Below are 16,880 nucleotides of genomic sequence, written 5' to 3' on the forward strand. Positions count from 1 at the left end.
ATAGAACGCGAAGCAAAATATGATGAGATAGAGCGAGGCAAGAAACTCGATTTGCAAGCCAAGAGGCAAGTGAGAGGTTGTTCTTCGGGGGAGAGATTGGTCCGTTGCCCCGGAGAAAACTCATGTCTCTATCTAGGGGAGAGATAAGTGGTTTTGGGTCTCTCGAATAAGTAGCTTTTGGACTTGAAGAAGCAATGTAAGGACTGAAGCGAGAGAGTGATGTGGTTGCCCGAGAGAGTCTTTCGTTGTCTAGTAGAGTAGCTCTGCAAGAGGGCACGACATAGTTAGAAAATATATATGTGAGAATTTTTCACACGCAATCCCTCCAATATTTAAGTCACATGTAGCATTCATAGTGCAACGAATAAATAGGTGAATGCTATGAAGAAGTAGGTCAATGTTGTCTAGGAAGGGTAGTAAGCCGTCCATCCGGATAAACGAGTAGGTGAACTACACGTGTATGAAAATGAGAGATCTAAGAGTACTAGATCGACTTTGTGAAAAGATCTCTAAAAATACAGGGTTGGGGGGTATTTATACCCCCCTCGATGTCAATGAGCGAGACATGTGTCACACATGCACGAGATTATGGGGTTAATTACTTAAAATGGCCTAAACATTAGATTATGGGGTTAATTAATTAATAAGTTATTAATAATTAATCATGTGAATCTCAAGGCCGCCTGATCGTCCATCAACTTATATTAATAAGGCAGTGGCCGGCCGGCAAACACGCCAACATTAAGATATTGCAGAGAAGAAATGGACGAGAATAGGAAGGGTGTTGATCTGTTCCAAGTCGGTCCTAGTCTAGATTGAATTAAAATTAGATTTTATAAAGATTAAAAGTTAAAAATTAAATCGAATTGATTTAGAGTTTATGATTTAGGGTTTAATCCGTCCAACTAATTGGTACTTTTTTCCCCCCTTTTTTAAGATAGGATTTTTAAAAATATCATATGTATTTTGTATTATTTTTTACTTTAAATGTTATTAATATTTAATGTTATAAATTGTAATTAAAATATATTATTATTAATATTTAATAATCATAATCGATTTTTAATCTTGGATCGAGTGCAAATTAAAATTAGTTATGATTAATATTAGGATTGAGATCACTAAGTTCTAGACTTGGGGATGAGCAAGAGTTCAAGTAAATCGAACTAATCGAATCGAATCGATAAGTTCGATTGGTTTGGTTCAATTTTTTACTAGTAGCAGTTCGGTTCGGTTGTTTTTTTCAAAATTTTCGATTATTTAATTCGATTAGTTTATTTCTTCCAAGAATTTTGATTATTTGATTAGTTTTTTTTGGTATTATTAACTGAAAAATCTACCAAAAAATTGAATCGAACCGACAACTCAATTCTCTTTTATTAGGTTTGATTTTTTTGGAAAGAATTGTGATTCGATTTTCGGTTTGGTTAAAACGGCTCAAAATTCAATTTGTTTGGTTTCGATTATTTTAATTAGTTTAGATGACTTAGTCAATTCGATTCGATTATATGTCTCGATTTGATTAATGATTTTCGGTCAATTCAATTCAGTTATAATCGATTGCACACCCTTCCCTAAACCAGACCAATCGATTCAAACTGAAATTTGATCACCCCTAAATAGCATATAATTAACTAGGAATACGGCTTGTGTTATGCATGTATAAGTTAAAAAATACATTTAACAGTTAAAATTTAATTTTCAATTATTTTGAAACACTTCTAAGTAGACCAAAAATTCATGGGAATTGAATAATCATATATTAGGTTAGTTATAGTGAGATTTAAACTCGAATTACGTAATAGATATTTATAAATTTTCTATCGACGAACTTGATATTTAGATTAAATGGTGATGGGATTAACTTAAATTTAAAATAAAATAAAATAATTCTATCATTTGTTTGATTTATGAAATCTTAAATGAGATATAATTAGATATTAATTATAAAATGACTATTTTATCCCTAATATTAGGTAAAACAGCACAAATGAGAGAAAGAGCGAGGGGCAATTTTGTCCTTTTGATTCAGAACTTTTGGTGATGTGGGCTGGGAAAATCAGATGGTGCTGATGGCAGTGATCCATTGGCCGGCAAGAGAGGGTGTAGCGGCCGTTGAAATGGTCCACTCCACACTGGATCAACCTCATCTGGGTGCCATCTTGAATTTAAGCTAACATAGTTATTGACACAATAATAATAATAATAATAATAATATGCTAACCACAAATGAATTATCACTAATATAGTTTACAAATTGAGCTAATTCTAACTAATGTATAGATTTTGATTTTGAACCAATTTTATTCGATACACATAATAAGTTTATACTTTTTATATTTTTACGAATTTAAGCTCATCAAAATTCACATATTAAGGAACGGGAACGAAATTTTTGCCTATTACCGTGAGTTATAAAGATGAGTGTCGACAAGGTCAAATTAAGAGGGTGAAATTGTGCCTTCACGAAATGCGTTTTGACTTACAACAATCGACAAAATTATCAGAACAATTCATAATCGAATGCGTTTAAGTTTTCTTTCTCTCTCTCTCTCTCTCTTGTTTGTTCCTTTCAAAAGCCCAACAAATATAATTGTTAAAAAGAACAACCATCTTTCTCATAAATATTATATTTATTAAATCCTTTCTTCGCGTATTTGGTGACGCATGATTTACAAAATATATATATATAAAAATACTATAAAAATCATATGACATTAACATTTTCAATTATAAATTACTACAATGTACTAGTTGCCATTATTAATGTTAGAATTACTATAAATAAAATAAATTGAGATTAGCTATGAAAGCAAATACATTTTGGAAGGTGTGGTTGACTCCTAATTAAAGACAAAGTAGACACAATGAGTTGATTCCTTTCTTTGGATCTTGGCATCCTCCCAACAATGCCATCAAGTAATAACAAATTTAATTTGGCCTTTGGCATAGCCAGGTATTTCTATTATTTTTCCCCCTTCCTTGTTGCTTATGTCAAAATATAAAAAACAAAAAATAATAATAGCAAAATAATATTTTAGAATAACTTCATACAGATTTATATGTAATTACTTTGTGTTTGTCAAGAGTGTTCATTCAATTTGGACTAGGATTAGGGTCAGAATAAGACTGGTTCAATCTGATTTGATCCTAAATATTTTTTATTTCAATATAAAACTTTAAAAAATGTATATTTAAATTTGTAAATATGTATATAATATATATTTAAATTTAATATGTTATATATTATAAGTATATTATTAATAAATAATATTATTATATTAAGTGCAACCGATTTTCAATTTTGGATCGATCTCAGAGTAGAAACTAGTTGAACCCTATAAGTGGACCGATGTCGAATTTGAACACCCCTAGTGTTTGTAGTTTTGAGTTATTATATGAGTTTGACAAATTTATGCCACAATCGGAGTAGGGCCCACTCATGACTAGTGTCTAACTCTTATATAATGAACCAAAGTCTCGTTAAGATCAAACAAGTCTATGTATATATCATATTATGACAATAATAATCATAGACAATATATAACTAATGCCACAATTATTTTGGAAGTACAAGAGTATGAATGAAAGACCTTTAGTATTTGGAGGTGAGAAGTACTTTGAAAGATCTTGATCTTTGGCAATGGTGCAAGGGTTTCTCGTAGAACTATTCTTTGACACTTGGTCGTAAGGTCTCAATTTTGAGCTTGTGAGCGTCTCCCATTGGACCTTGATCTTGTATGTGTGGTTTGAGGTCTTATGCAGAACCTTTTTAAGCCTAGGTCTTCCCTTAGATCCTGAACTTGTATGTTGGGGTGAGATTTTTTTGGGATCTTTTCAGGGGGTTTCTCGAAAAATCTTCGTCTTCAATTTTTGGGTTGAGGTCTCTTGTAAGACCTTTTTAGACTTAAGTCTTCTTGATCTTATGTGTTTGGTCTAAGCTCTCTCATAAGACCTTTCAACCTAGGTCTCTTGTAAGATCCTAATCTTACATATATGGGCCTAGGTCTCTAATAACACCACTTCGAGCTTAGGTCTCCCATTGAATCTTAACCTTGTACATTTGGATCAAGGTCTATCATATGACTTTTTTGGACTTGGGTCTCTTGTAGAATCTTGATCTTATGTGTTTGGATTGGGGTCTCTTGTAAGATGTCTTCAAACCTTAATTTTCTTGATCTTGTGTGTTTGGAATAAGGTATCCAATAGGACCTCTTTCTGCCTAGTTTTTCTTAGTGTGAGTTTCTTTGAGACTAGGTTTTCCTAGTCTTGTGTGTTTGGGCTGAGGTCACTCGTAGGACCTGTTCGAGCCTAGGTCTTCCTAATTTTGCATGTTTGGGTTGAGGTCTCTTGCAAGATCTCTTTGGGTACGAGTTTTCTTAATCTTGCATACTTGTGCCAAGGTCTCTCATCAAACCTATTTTGGCATGTGTTTTCTTGATCTTAGGTATTCAAGCCTAGATCTCCCTTAGGACCTCTTTGGGCTTGCACTATTTTTATCTTGTGTGTTTGGGCTAATGCCTCTTATAGGACTTCTTTAGCCTAAGGTCTTCTCAAGGTTGCATGTTTGGACTAATTTCACCAATTGGATCTCTTCACCCCTCAATTGATCTTGGATTTCTAAATCGAAGTCTCTCGCACAACACCTCCTCGAACGTGGTTCTTCATTATCTTGTGCATTTGACTAATTTCACCTATTGGATCTCTTCACCCCTCAATTGATCTTAGATTTCCAAATCGAAATCTCTCACACAACACCTCATCGAACGTGGTTCTTCATTATCTTGTGCATTTGCACTAAGGTTTCCCATAGAACCCCTAGCTCGCAGCTTGCAACTCTAACAACAAGGTTGAGGCACAAGATTGGTTGCAATGAGCCACAAGCCACAACCTTGGGACAAGATATGAGAGCGTACATAGACGATCATATTTTATCGTTGTCGCTATTGCCATCGCCTCCCAAAGGTTTTCTATCAAAGCACAAAAACTCAAAAACTATATCCAAACAAATTCTCTGCCCTCAAATTCTTTCCTTCCCTCTACCAAGAGATCTTCAGCAAGGCCAGGAAAGGGCCCTCTATTGAGCAAGGCATGCTTTATATAATCCCCTCCTCGATACAATCTACATTAAATGTTGCTTTCCCAAGCATATATACTAACTAAGGTTGTCAAATCCCAAGTCCTAAATTTGTCCTCTTTTCCACTTTCTTTTATTCAAATTTATGGACATGCATTTGAATCATTAGTTTGCTTTGCCCATGCTAAGTTATTTTTGTAAGTACTTTATTTAATTTATTATTTTTTAACAAGCCATTTAATTTATTGTTAGTATTTCGAATCCTCGTTATTAACATTTTGCAAGATAAACATATTTTTAACTTAACAAAATGGGGACCTAAAGGACAAAAAATAAATATAGAGCATTTGTAAAAGTATCTCAAATTACAAAAAAAAAAAAAAAAATCAAAGTATAAAGTTTACCCATAAAAATACCATCAAAATCATATGACGTGACAATTTTAATTATAGATCACTACTATGGGCATTTAAACTTAATTGTAGTTAATTATTATTGCTTATGTTTTTGTTTTTATTATAAAAAATAAATTAAAATTTGCCATGAAAGCAACTACCAATTGGTTCCCTGCGAGGATGATGATGATTCCTAGAGACAAAGTTGTCACCATGAGTTGATTCCTTTCCTTGGATCTTTCACACCCACAACAATGCCATCAAGTAACAAGAAATTTAGCCTTCTTGTTGCTTATGTCAAAATATTAAAAAAGAAAAAAGAAAACTAATATGAATAATAAAAAAATGACATATATATTAGACTGAACTACACATAAATTTTTGTATAATTATTTAATACGAGTAATTTTTAAGCTCTTACCTATGTTTAATGAGTTATATACTCTGTATATACTTGAAGCATAACTTTCAGGCTCTTCAAACCTATATATGTAGGAATGGGAAATTCAATTAGGTTACTATCTATAAATAGATAATTGTGTCGTATACTTAGCACACAAAGAGTTTTCAAGAGAGTAAGTTGGTGTTAGCGATCAAAATGGCTTCGAGTTTGAAAATACAATTATTTATTTGAGTCTTCTTAAATATAGTGGCTAAATTGGTTTTGACACAAAATATAATGTCTTATTTGACATTTTTTTAATTAAAAAACTATAATTCTGCTAATTAGGTAACGTTCGTTAAAATAAGTAAGATAAAGTTGTATTAAGATTGAAATATTTTTCAAATCAAAATATGGAATAATCAAAATAAGTTTGGGAAGTATTTCAAGATTTTTATCAAATTGTTTGTTAAATTTTTTGGAATGCACTGGAAGATACATGCGTCATTTTTTTCTTATTTGTAAGGATCAAGATAAATTTATCCAAAAGAAAGAGATAAATTTATTTGAAAAAATCCAAATAAGAAGTTACTTAACTTCTATTTCGAAGGTCACTAAATAAATTTAACAAATTTATATTTTTTTTCCCCTTAATTAGGTAGGTATAATTTTAGAATTTTTAAGTATTATTGGGTAAACCCAAGTACACACAATAGCCCTCAAATCATGTGCACTAGATAGGTTACTAAAAAATGGCTGAACTCATGATCTCAAAAACATTCAATCTGTTGTTGCCAAAATACAATAATTAAAATTTTGTGATGTGGAGTCCACTCGAGCTCGGTGTCGGGTGAAGTTGCTGTAAGAGATGTTGCTTCAAGGGAGGTTGCCGTTAGGATGCTCGCCACTAGCTTTCGCCACTAGCTCTTATCACTAGCTTTCGCCACGAGGTCTCGCCACTAGCTTCGCCACAAGGTTCGCCACAAGGCTTCGCCACAAACTTTGCCTCTAGCTTCGCCACGAGGTTTCGCCACAAGCTTCGTCGCTAGCTTCGCCACAAGCTTTGCCGCTAGCTTCGCCACGAGGTTCGCCACAAGTTTCGCCACGAGCTTTGCCACAAGCTTCGTCACAAGTTTCGCCACAAGGTCTTGCGGCTAGCTTTGCCACTAGCTTTGCCACAAGGTCTTGCCACTAGCTTTGCCACAAGGTCTTGCCGCTAGCTTTGCCACTAGCTTCGCCATAAGGTCTTGCCACTAGGTTTGCCACAAGGTCTTGCCACTAGCTTTGCCACTAACTTCGCCACAAGGTCTTGCCACTAGGCTTCGCCACAAGGCTTCGCCGCTAGCTTCGCCACAAGCTTTGCCGTAAGCTTCGCCGCTAGCTTCGCTACAAGCTTTGCCGCTAGCTTCGCCACAAGCTTTGCCGCAAGCTTCGCCGCTAGCTTCGCTACAAGCTTTGCCGCTAGCTTCGCCACAAGGTTCGACACAAGGTCTTGCCACTAGCTTTGCCACTAGGTCTTGCCACTAGCTTCGCCACAAGGTCTTGCCACTAGCTTTGCCACTAGGCTTCGCCACAAGGCTTTGCCGCTAGCTTCGCCACAAGGCTTCGCCGCTAGCTTCGCCACAAGCTTTGTCGCAAGCTTCGTCGCTAGGTTCGCCACAAGCTTTGCCGCTAGGTTCGCCACAAGGATTCGGCCCTGTTAATGCTGAGAAAATAGGTTAGAAGGCTCGCGGGAATCTTCCCCGCGAAGGCCCTCCAATGCCAAAGTCAGTCCCGAATCCCGATGAATATTCACGAAAAAATAGTTAAAGTATATTCAAAGTGATAAGATTTACCGAAGTTCGAGGTCCTCATTAATGTCCTGTAGTTGGGTATTTATAGGGCACGATTTTCAAGGGTGGTTGGTGTTGACACGTGGCGTTTGCTCAATGGGGACAACTTCAACGAAGAAGGGGGATCACCACGAATCCGCCGCGAGGCAACTTGCGGTAGGGTGCCGCGAGGTTGGCCCTCACAGCCAGCCAATCAAGTGGCCGCAAGGCTCAGCCTTGCGGCCAATGATTTTGGGGCCGCAAGGCTTTGAGCCTTGCGGCCAATCACTACGGGGGCCGTAGCCCTCGCGGCATGCAGCCGCGAGGCTGCCGCTCGTGAGCAGCCGCAAGGCTAGCCCATGCCGCAAGGCCCATCCTTACGGCAGGCTGCCGTAAGGCTGGCGGCAATTTGCCACCCGCTTTTTTCTTTTATTTTTCTTTTTATTTTTTCTATGGCACAACACGATCCCTAATAGCTAGTATAAGAAGCATATCCACCTAACTATCAAGTCAGGATTTAAAGACAAAATATGTTTTATAATAAGGAGCAAATATGTTTTATTTGCTTCAACATTAAAAAAAGATGTTATTTACTTGAATTTATATCTAAAACTTTTCACCAAACAATGTGATAATCCTATTCTTCTTTAACACAATGAATTTTCCAATTTTTAAGATACAAAAGTATTTTCTATATCCGAGACTCTTTATTTTATAAGAAAACGTCATATTTTCATTATTGAAAAAATATATATTTGCATAAAACAATTTTTTAATATTTTTCATAGACATTTTTTCGACATCTTGATTTGGACCTTGTGTTCTTAACTTAAATAATTTTTTTCTTCTGTAAATGAGAAATTTATTGAATAGAAAGAAGGAATACAAGCTACAGCTGAAACCGGGGCATACCTCGAGTAGAAAACACAAGAACAAGAAAAACTATTCCAACAAAAACAACAACAAAAGCCGACTCAAGATATACAAAACATACAAACCAAACTAAGACTATCGCTTATGACAAACAAGAGGAGAGGAGATGCCAAACTCGAACTAGAGCCAAATAAGTTTACCATTAAATTTAACAAAATATTTTGAGTTATATTTGTCCAAAATGGAGAGAAAGCAATATTTATTATAAAGGTAATACCATAATATTTTAGTGATATGAAAATATCACCAACTAATTGCACTATAACTTGTATCGAACACAATAATTTGACAAGCATAGTCATATATAGTTAATTTTTAATTAAATTATTATATTTATATAATATAATTCCAACCTTGTTAGGATTGTCTAAACAAAATATAATAATTACACATTATTTTAAAAAATCAGGCATTTCTTAAGAATTGCCATATAATGTTATTGTTATAAATTACAATGAAATATTTTTAGAACACGTCACATGCAATGAATATATTATTGAGGGATAATTTTGTCTTTTTAAGTACTTACCTACTCTTTGCAACAACAAGAAATTGGGGCTAATTTGGAGACATGATTGAAAACAACAATTAAAATTTGGGGTTTTCCAGATTCAACCATTTTAGACATTTTGAGCACAAATTGAAGTTCTTGAAGGTATAAAACAAGCATGGCTATGGTTAAGGCTACTAACGGGGAGAAGGTCAAAGGTTTTGTGTTGAATTTGATACCGACATAACAGGCTGAGAGGGTTTGAGTGTTGAAAGGCTACGTAAAGGGTCTTACGTTAGAGTTTACTTGAAAGCATTCTCACTCGTCACTTGTGATCTTGATTTCCCCCCCCGAGTTTATTAAATGGGTGATAGAGTGTCTCCACCCCATCCTATTTGATAATGTTAAATGGTAGCTTGCTTGGTTTTTTCAAAGGCAAGAAGGGGCTTCGTCAAGGTGATCCCCTATCTCATTTTCTCTTTGTTTTGTGCCTTGATTATTTGTCAAGGTCCCTCAAATCAGTTACTGTGGATTCGGAGTTTAATTTTCATCTCAAATGCGCCAAGTTCAAGATTTCTCACTTGGCATTCTGTGATGATCTACTCTTAATGGCCCGAGGCGATGTTATCTCCATTAGAATATTATTGGACTGTTTTACTAGCTTTGAAAAATGTTCTAGGCTAAGTGCAAATGCAAGAAAATCTAACATCTTTACAGCTGATATTTTTGGCTAAGAGCTGGATGATATCTTAAGGTTTATCTGGATTTTCCAAAGGCTCTATGCCTTTCAGGTATTATTTGGGTATTTCTCTTGCAGTGGAGAAGCTCAAGGTCATCCATTATGCTCCGTTTGTGGACAAAATTGTTGCGTATATCAACGCTTGGATTGCAACTTCTCTCTCTTATGCGGGTTGTGCAAAGCTTATTCGATCAATCATTCAAGGGGTCGAATGTTTTTGGTTGTCTATTCTGCCTATTCCTACTGCTGTCATTGAGAGTGTTTATCGGATTTGCAATATGTTTTTGTGGAACTCTAAGAGTTCTTTTGTTGCCTAGCATGATGTCTGCCTCCATAAGGAGGAGGGAGGGCTAGGTTTTAAAGACATTAAAATCTGGAATGATGCTTTATTATGAAAAACCCTATGGAATATCCATAGGAAAAAGGATTCAATGTGGGTCAAATAGGCCAGCCATGAATATCTTAAGGATACATCCATTTGGGAGATGAGGGTTAGAAAGGATGACTCTCCTCTATTCAAGAAAATCCTTCTTATAAGAGATCGTATTAATCAAGCAGTTGAGTCTGTCTCAGAAGCCATTCAGCTAATTTCATCTTGGGACAGTTTAGGAGGATTTTGTATCCAGGAGACATACAATTTCTTCAGAGTTAAAGGGGCCCAAGAGACAATGTGTTGTGGTTGTATGAAGCAGTTGTATCACACCAAAACATGTCTTCATTCTCTGGGTATGCGCTAAGTCCAAGCTTCAAACTAAGGACAAGCTACATTTTCTGGATATTGACAGCACGTGCCCTCTCTGTAGGGTGGGGGAGGAATCTGTTCAGCATTTGTTCTTTTAATGCACTTTTAGTGCTACGGTTTGAGGCCACATTAGAGTCTGGAGTCTGGTTAGGCATTTTTAGGGCCATGTCTACAATTGCTAGTGCTTTAAAGTGGATCAAGAAGGAAGGCTGAGAGATATCTTGGCGTAGTAAAATGTAGAGAATTGCTCTCACCTACTCTGTTTATCAGATCTAGAATGCGCGAAATATGAAGATTTTTTAGGACTCTAAGCCTCATGTGGATTGCTTTATTCGTCGGATTAAAACATATGTATACAGAATTATTTTTTCTTTGTATCCTCATGTTTTAGTCCAGCATGAACATCATGTTTCTGGACATTAGATTGACTTTTTTATTTTTTCTTGGGTATGCCTAGTATATCCTATACAGTTTTATCTTTATATATATATATATATGTATCTTTCGATAAAAAAAAACGAAGTAAAAGGATAATGAAATTGTCAAAAGAATTTAATTGATTTCTTAGACAACCTCTATAAGCATGTGAGTTAGTGTCAAAAGTGATTCATCCATCGTATTGAAGCTACCTCATATGCTTATCGACAAGATTCCTCAATGCCAGACTCACACAAAATAGTGACATGCTTTCTTTAGCTTATATGTTATTGTTGAAAGAGAAAACAAATATATTTCTATAATGAACTACCATAGGAATATACAAACAAATATATTCCTATAGTGAACCACCATAGGAATATACAAATAAATGTTTAGCATAGTCTACCTTGCCCCTTTGAACTTGCTTGGCTAGCTAGCATAAATATCATAGAAAGGAATGTACAAATAAATGTTTGTTAGGAATTTGATTTTTATCCTCTCAATTTAAATAGGTTTTAGTTCAATAAAAATAAGTTTTTTTTTAAAGATAATCTAGTAATTTGGAAAGCGTATCATACAAAATATTTAATTTAAATATAGTTTTCTTCCATCATAACATTTTTGTTTTCAATGTAAAAGTTTTTGAAAGTATTTTTGTTTTAGGATATGGTCATAGATAGAGATGTATGGATGTCTCAAGTTCATTTTGTCTACTTTACTTAATAAGATTAAAGTTTGGGATTATTGTTGTTATTATCACTATTTCTATAGCGTTTGTATGGCGTTTTTATTTTGAATAAAATAAAAAAGATTGTGTTTCTACAAAAAAAAATAATTTGAAAAAAATCTTAAAAGCCCATCGATAACAAATAAATTGATTGTAGGTCCTATTTCGCTAATAATAATAGTGAAATTTGAGAATAAAATTATTCAAATAAAAAATACTTGAACTAAATTTAACAAAAACTTGGAACACAATGACTTTAGGGTTTATGGTTTACGGATTTTATTATATTTTTTTTCTCAATTTATGTCGACGTCCAAATTTGGTTGACTGTGATTTGTTTTGCCCGTTCTGAAAAATGAATGCAAAAGGGGGAAAGAGAAGACACATCAGAGAGATTTGGAATGTTCGATTAGCGCTCCGGAGGCTGGCACCTGCAAGCACTCTGATGCCCCAATAAATAAGGGAATAAGCTATATATTAGCAAGTCAGAGAGTGAGCATGTACCTCGGCTCTGAAGAGAACTACTTAAATATAGAATGAGGGAATGCCCTTTCCACATGTATTATGCTTTTGCAAGTGATGAGACTGAATATTGGCGCTAGTGAGGTTTCCCAGGTGGCAGCATGACGTTGATTGGTTCCTCATTAATGTGGATAGGATCTGAGGCGGGCACACGAATGCCCAGTAGAGGTTGTAATGATATTGCTGCAAACTGGCATAGGGTCAGGATGGGACCGTCATGAGCTAAGAGATGAACCGAGAGAGAAACCAGATTGGGCTCGGACAATCCAACCAGAATTATGTCTAGCCCATCATTACTTCGCAGTCTTCTCGCTCATGCGAGCTAAATGATCAAGCGATCCGCAAGATGAATGATCCCGTGGTCTGCAAATTGAAAGCGTCGCTGGGAGCTTGCTTGGTCCGCGGTCTACAAGCTTAACGTGTTGATGGGAGCTCGCCTGGTCCGCGGCCTGAGCTCGGAATAGGTAAAGTGCGAGTTGGTTCTGACGACCTTGGCCTTAGGCCTATGTGGGCTTCAAAAGACTTGGGTCGGCCTGCAAGGTCGAGTTCAACCCACTTAGCTCTTTCCAAGAAATACCCATAACAATTTCAATGCAACAAAGACATTTAGTTAAGATTTTATTTTGGTTATATAACATTATCCCTAATATAAATAACCTAGTAATTTGGAATTTTTTTTTCTAACATCAACATAAAATAGTTTTCTACATGAATTTTCAAATAAAATTTTTTAGAAAAAAGATATACAAATTGCAATTAAACTATCATTCTATCTCACTTACCTTCTTAATTTACAAAATATTATGCTTACCTCTCTTAACTCTACATAAATGCCTTTTTGGTCCATTTGAATTCACAAATTTTTAAGATAAGTAATGAAAATGACCAAATTATCCTTCAAGATGCATCTAAATTTTCTTTAAAGTGTATATAATTTGTATTTTTTAATGAAAATTATGTCTTAAACTATGTTATAGCCTATGTTTCTTTTTTAATAGAATGATAATTAGAGGATAACTTAAGAAAATAAAAAAAAATGATTAGTGGATAAAATAGGTATTTTGATAAATATTGATATTATAAAATTTCATATATGAATGGATGAGTAACAAAATGGGTTTCAAAATTTGGAAATGTTATTTGAATATTCTATTTGATATTTTTAATGAAATTTATATATTAATGTATTATATATTTATATTGATGTGACAAAATATAATATATAAAAAATTACTGAAAATATCAGAACTAATTGTCCAAATACCATTTCCGATCAAAATTTTACCCAGAAGGGGTGATAAATGTTGATGGAGGTAAGTGTAATAATTCATAGCTAAAGGGATAAACTGAAGCAGAATGAAAATTTAAGGGGGGTTTATGTAATTACTCCTATTTTGCATCCGTCAGGCAGAGAGACAGCCTCCTTCACCATTGGCATCTCAATCTCTTTCAGTTGAGAGAGAGAGAGAGAGATGGAGGGTCTGGCAGTGTTAGCAGGATGCCCATGTCCATGTCCTTCTTCTTCGTCTTCCCTGTTCTGTAAAGCACCCAGAAGAAGCAGAAGCAACAACTTATCCTTGGCTGCAGCAGCTCCATCCAACTCCAAGACTAAGAAACTTGACAAACGGCAACACCTGGCCGCATTCCAGCCTCCTTCTCGTCTTTTCTCTTTTTCGCTTTTCCAATCTCATCTCCGCCATAACCATACCAAATCCCACATCTTCCTCCCCCACTTGATTGCCTCCATGGTCTCTCTCTCTCTCTCTCTCTCTCAAATTAGATAAATGGGTTCAAAACCAGTAGGCTCACTGTTTATTTCTTCTGATTTTTCAGGAACAAACGGAGGAGACTTATATTATGGTCAAGCCCGACGGTGTTCAGCGCGGTCTTGTGAGCTTAAATACGAGTGAAGTTTCAGGGTTTTTAGCTGAATCAGCATTGCATTTGGAGTTACTGGTGGGTTTGTGTTTTTCTTTTGTGGGTTTGGGTTTTTGCAGGTTGGAGAGGTAATTTCTAGGTTTGAGAAGAAGGGGTTTAAGTTGACTGCTTTGAAGCTCTTCCAGTGCCCTAAAGAATTGGCCGAGGTCTGCTGTCTGAACCCTAACTTCTATTCTTGTTTTTGTTGTCGATGATGAAGAAAACCCGTCTAAGAATTTTCCATCTTTAGGTTAAATGACGTCAATTCTGCTGTTTGTTAATGGTAATGTTCATCTGGAGTTGACAGGGAATGATGTGTTCTTTGGAAACTTGAACTATGTAGCTGTCTAATTGGTGATCTTATTTTTGTTCATGTCAGAAGTTTCCATCCTCGGGTTAAATTACATTGATTCTGTGCTGTGTGAATCCTAATGCTTATTTGTGTTGGATAGAAAATTATGTATTTTCTGGAAACTAGAACTATATAATCATCTAATTGGTGGTACTTCGGTAATTAGAGATAGAATTCAGACAACTGTTTTCTCGTTAAGTGGATATACCTCAATTGTTGGTCAAGTTGCTTACATAAATTATGATTATTCTCTCTGTTTAATCATCTTCATGCCATAAGGATTTCTGTTCATATTGCTGAGTGCAGTATAAAACTAGAAAATGTGAAGAAGGAAATAAAACTGGTTCCACCAATGCACTCCAAATATATGAAAAGGATTATCATGTTAATACACATAATTGGTAACTAAAAGAGTATGGTTATTTTATCCTCTCTGAGTTAATTAGCATTCTTTTGATTATCTTTTGATGGTTGTAGGAGCACTACAAGGATCTCAAGTCGAAGTCATTCTTCCCTAAGCTGATTGAGTATATCACCTCTGGGCCTGTTGTGTGTATGGTATGGTTCTCCCTGATGTTTTCATGCGAATAGCTTAAACCATAATACTTGAGTACATTTATAACTTTCCAAATAAGATAACCATATCTTAATTGTGTTTTTGCAAGGCTTGGGAGGGTGTTGGTGTTGTTGCATCGGCTCGTAAGCTCATAGGGGCAACAAATCCTCTTCAAGCTGAGCCGGGCACAATCAGGGGTGATCTTGCAGTTCAAACAGGAAGGTGGGACATCCAAAATATATTTTTAGATAGCGTTATAATTTTTTGTGTTTTCCCTACATTAACGTGAACCTTGAATTATCAAATTTGTTTTCTGGGGGCAAGAAAACTACATATACATGACATCTCATGAAGCTCATTTTGCAGGAATGTGGTTCATGGAAGTGACAGCCCTGAGAACGGCAAGCGCGAAATAGGTAAAGTCTTTGATGCTCCAAGAGAATGTAGGGGAAACATTTTGCTCTTAAAATAGTCGTGATGTTACCTCTTAGGTTTGATGTTAAATTTTATTTCAAGTGTTTGTATGTCCACACGGCTTTATGACGAATTCCTCCCTCCCTAACTTGTGGGTTTTATTCTTAGGAGAAGTGAAAGCATTTCCCTGTGCTTTTATACAGTGTGATAACAGGATTAGTGGTCCTACAACTCTGTTGCTCCTTGTCTTACAAGGTAAAAGAACAGAGGCGAAAGAAATCTCAGTAGAGCCATAACTTTTACATTCTTCTACCTTAGTCTCTCCCGTCAGGAGGGTGGAGCCAATCTCTTGATCCATGAATTGGCTGGCTATATAGACAGACGCATGTATGTTACTAACATGGGGGATTTATGAAGGGATAGTTGGTGCCATGGCCTGGAATCAATATGCGATGGCATAACAAAGTTCCAGTTCAAGTTTTAGGAATAACTATGTTAGAAACAGATATTGAGAATTAGAACAGTCACTTTGTTCAAATACTGCCAGAGATTAGGCGTTTTTTCATCTTCTCTCACACAATACCCTCAATTGAGAATGGCAACACCGGATAATGTCCAATTTGACCAAGTGGGGAAAATTAATTGTTCATTGAAACACCAAGTATATTCCCTTTTTCTTGAACTGCCTCGATCATTATTTCTTCGGTTCAATCTCTCCACATGTGTTCATTCATCGTTTTAATTTGATCTGGTTTGCTTCCTTCTATTATTTGGAATGCTATACTAGCCTTGTATTGTAACCAATCATCACTTGTACCATTTCCACAAACATTGCCACATTTTGTACCATGCCACTGATACTCCCAATGGAGCCCCAAAACTAAAACCTTTACAATGCCACCATTAAGATCATATTTTTGTATTGCATTGCTTAAATTAGTTTATTTTGCTTTACTGCAGCTCTCTGGTTCAAGGAAGGCGAGTTATGCGAATGGACACCGGCTCAAGTGCCATGGCTGAGGGAGTGATCAGTTACACCCTTTTGTAAGTTGATTCAGCTCTGGAGAGTACTCTGTTCCATAAGCGGAAAGATCAATTCATTCTTTGTGATTTCAAGCAATATGATGGAAGCCATGGTGATCATAAACCCCAGCTGAACTTCATTGGAGAAGTTGCAAACCTTCATTGTTTCAAATCTCTTTTTGTTTCAGTTGTATTTGGCTTTAGACCCATCTGATTTCAATCTGAAATTGTTGCAGAGATGGATGTTATTCGGTGAAGAGCATCATCCTTTAAGAATCTGTAATCCTTCTCAAACTCCACTTTGTTGTAAAAGGCTGAAACCTAATCAAAATAAAGCTTCTGAGCAACAAATGTGCCCTTCAAACTTTGTTTAAACATAA

At 35.7% G+C, this 16,880-nt stretch overlaps 1 protein-coding gene across 2 annotated transcripts; it reads left to right on the forward strand.

Moving 5' to 3' along the window:
• Positions 1-13,644: 13,644 nt before the first annotated feature.
• Positions 13,645-16,851, forward strand: LOC127791059 (nucleoside diphosphate kinase 2, chloroplastic). Of its 2 annotated transcripts, XM_052320800.1 has the most exons (8): positions 13,645-13,986; positions 14,072-14,128; positions 14,236-14,322; positions 14,985-15,065; positions 15,173-15,285; positions 15,430-15,479; positions 16,438-16,521; positions 16,737-16,851. In XM_052320800.1, the coding sequence occupies exons 1-7, from the start codon at positions 13,711-13,713 to the stop codon at positions 16,503-16,505; spliced, it is 732 nt and encodes a 243-aa protein (XP_052176760.1). In that variant the 5' UTR covers positions 13,645-13,710; the 3' UTR covers positions 16,506-16,521; positions 16,737-16,851. The 2 variants fall into 2 exon arrangements, with proteins under 2 accessions (XP_052176760.1, XP_052176759.1); XM_052320799.1 differs by having other exon boundaries at positions 16,438-16,851.
• The last annotated feature ends 29 nt before the right edge of the window (positions 16,852-16,880 follow it).

This window comes from Diospyros lotus, chromosome 14, assembly GCF_014633365.1.
Source record: "Diospyros lotus cultivar Yz01 chromosome 14, ASM1463336v1, whole genome shotgun sequence".
NCBI classification, from domain to species: domain Eukaryota; kingdom Viridiplantae; phylum Streptophyta; class Magnoliopsida; order Ericales; family Ebenaceae; genus Diospyros; species Diospyros lotus.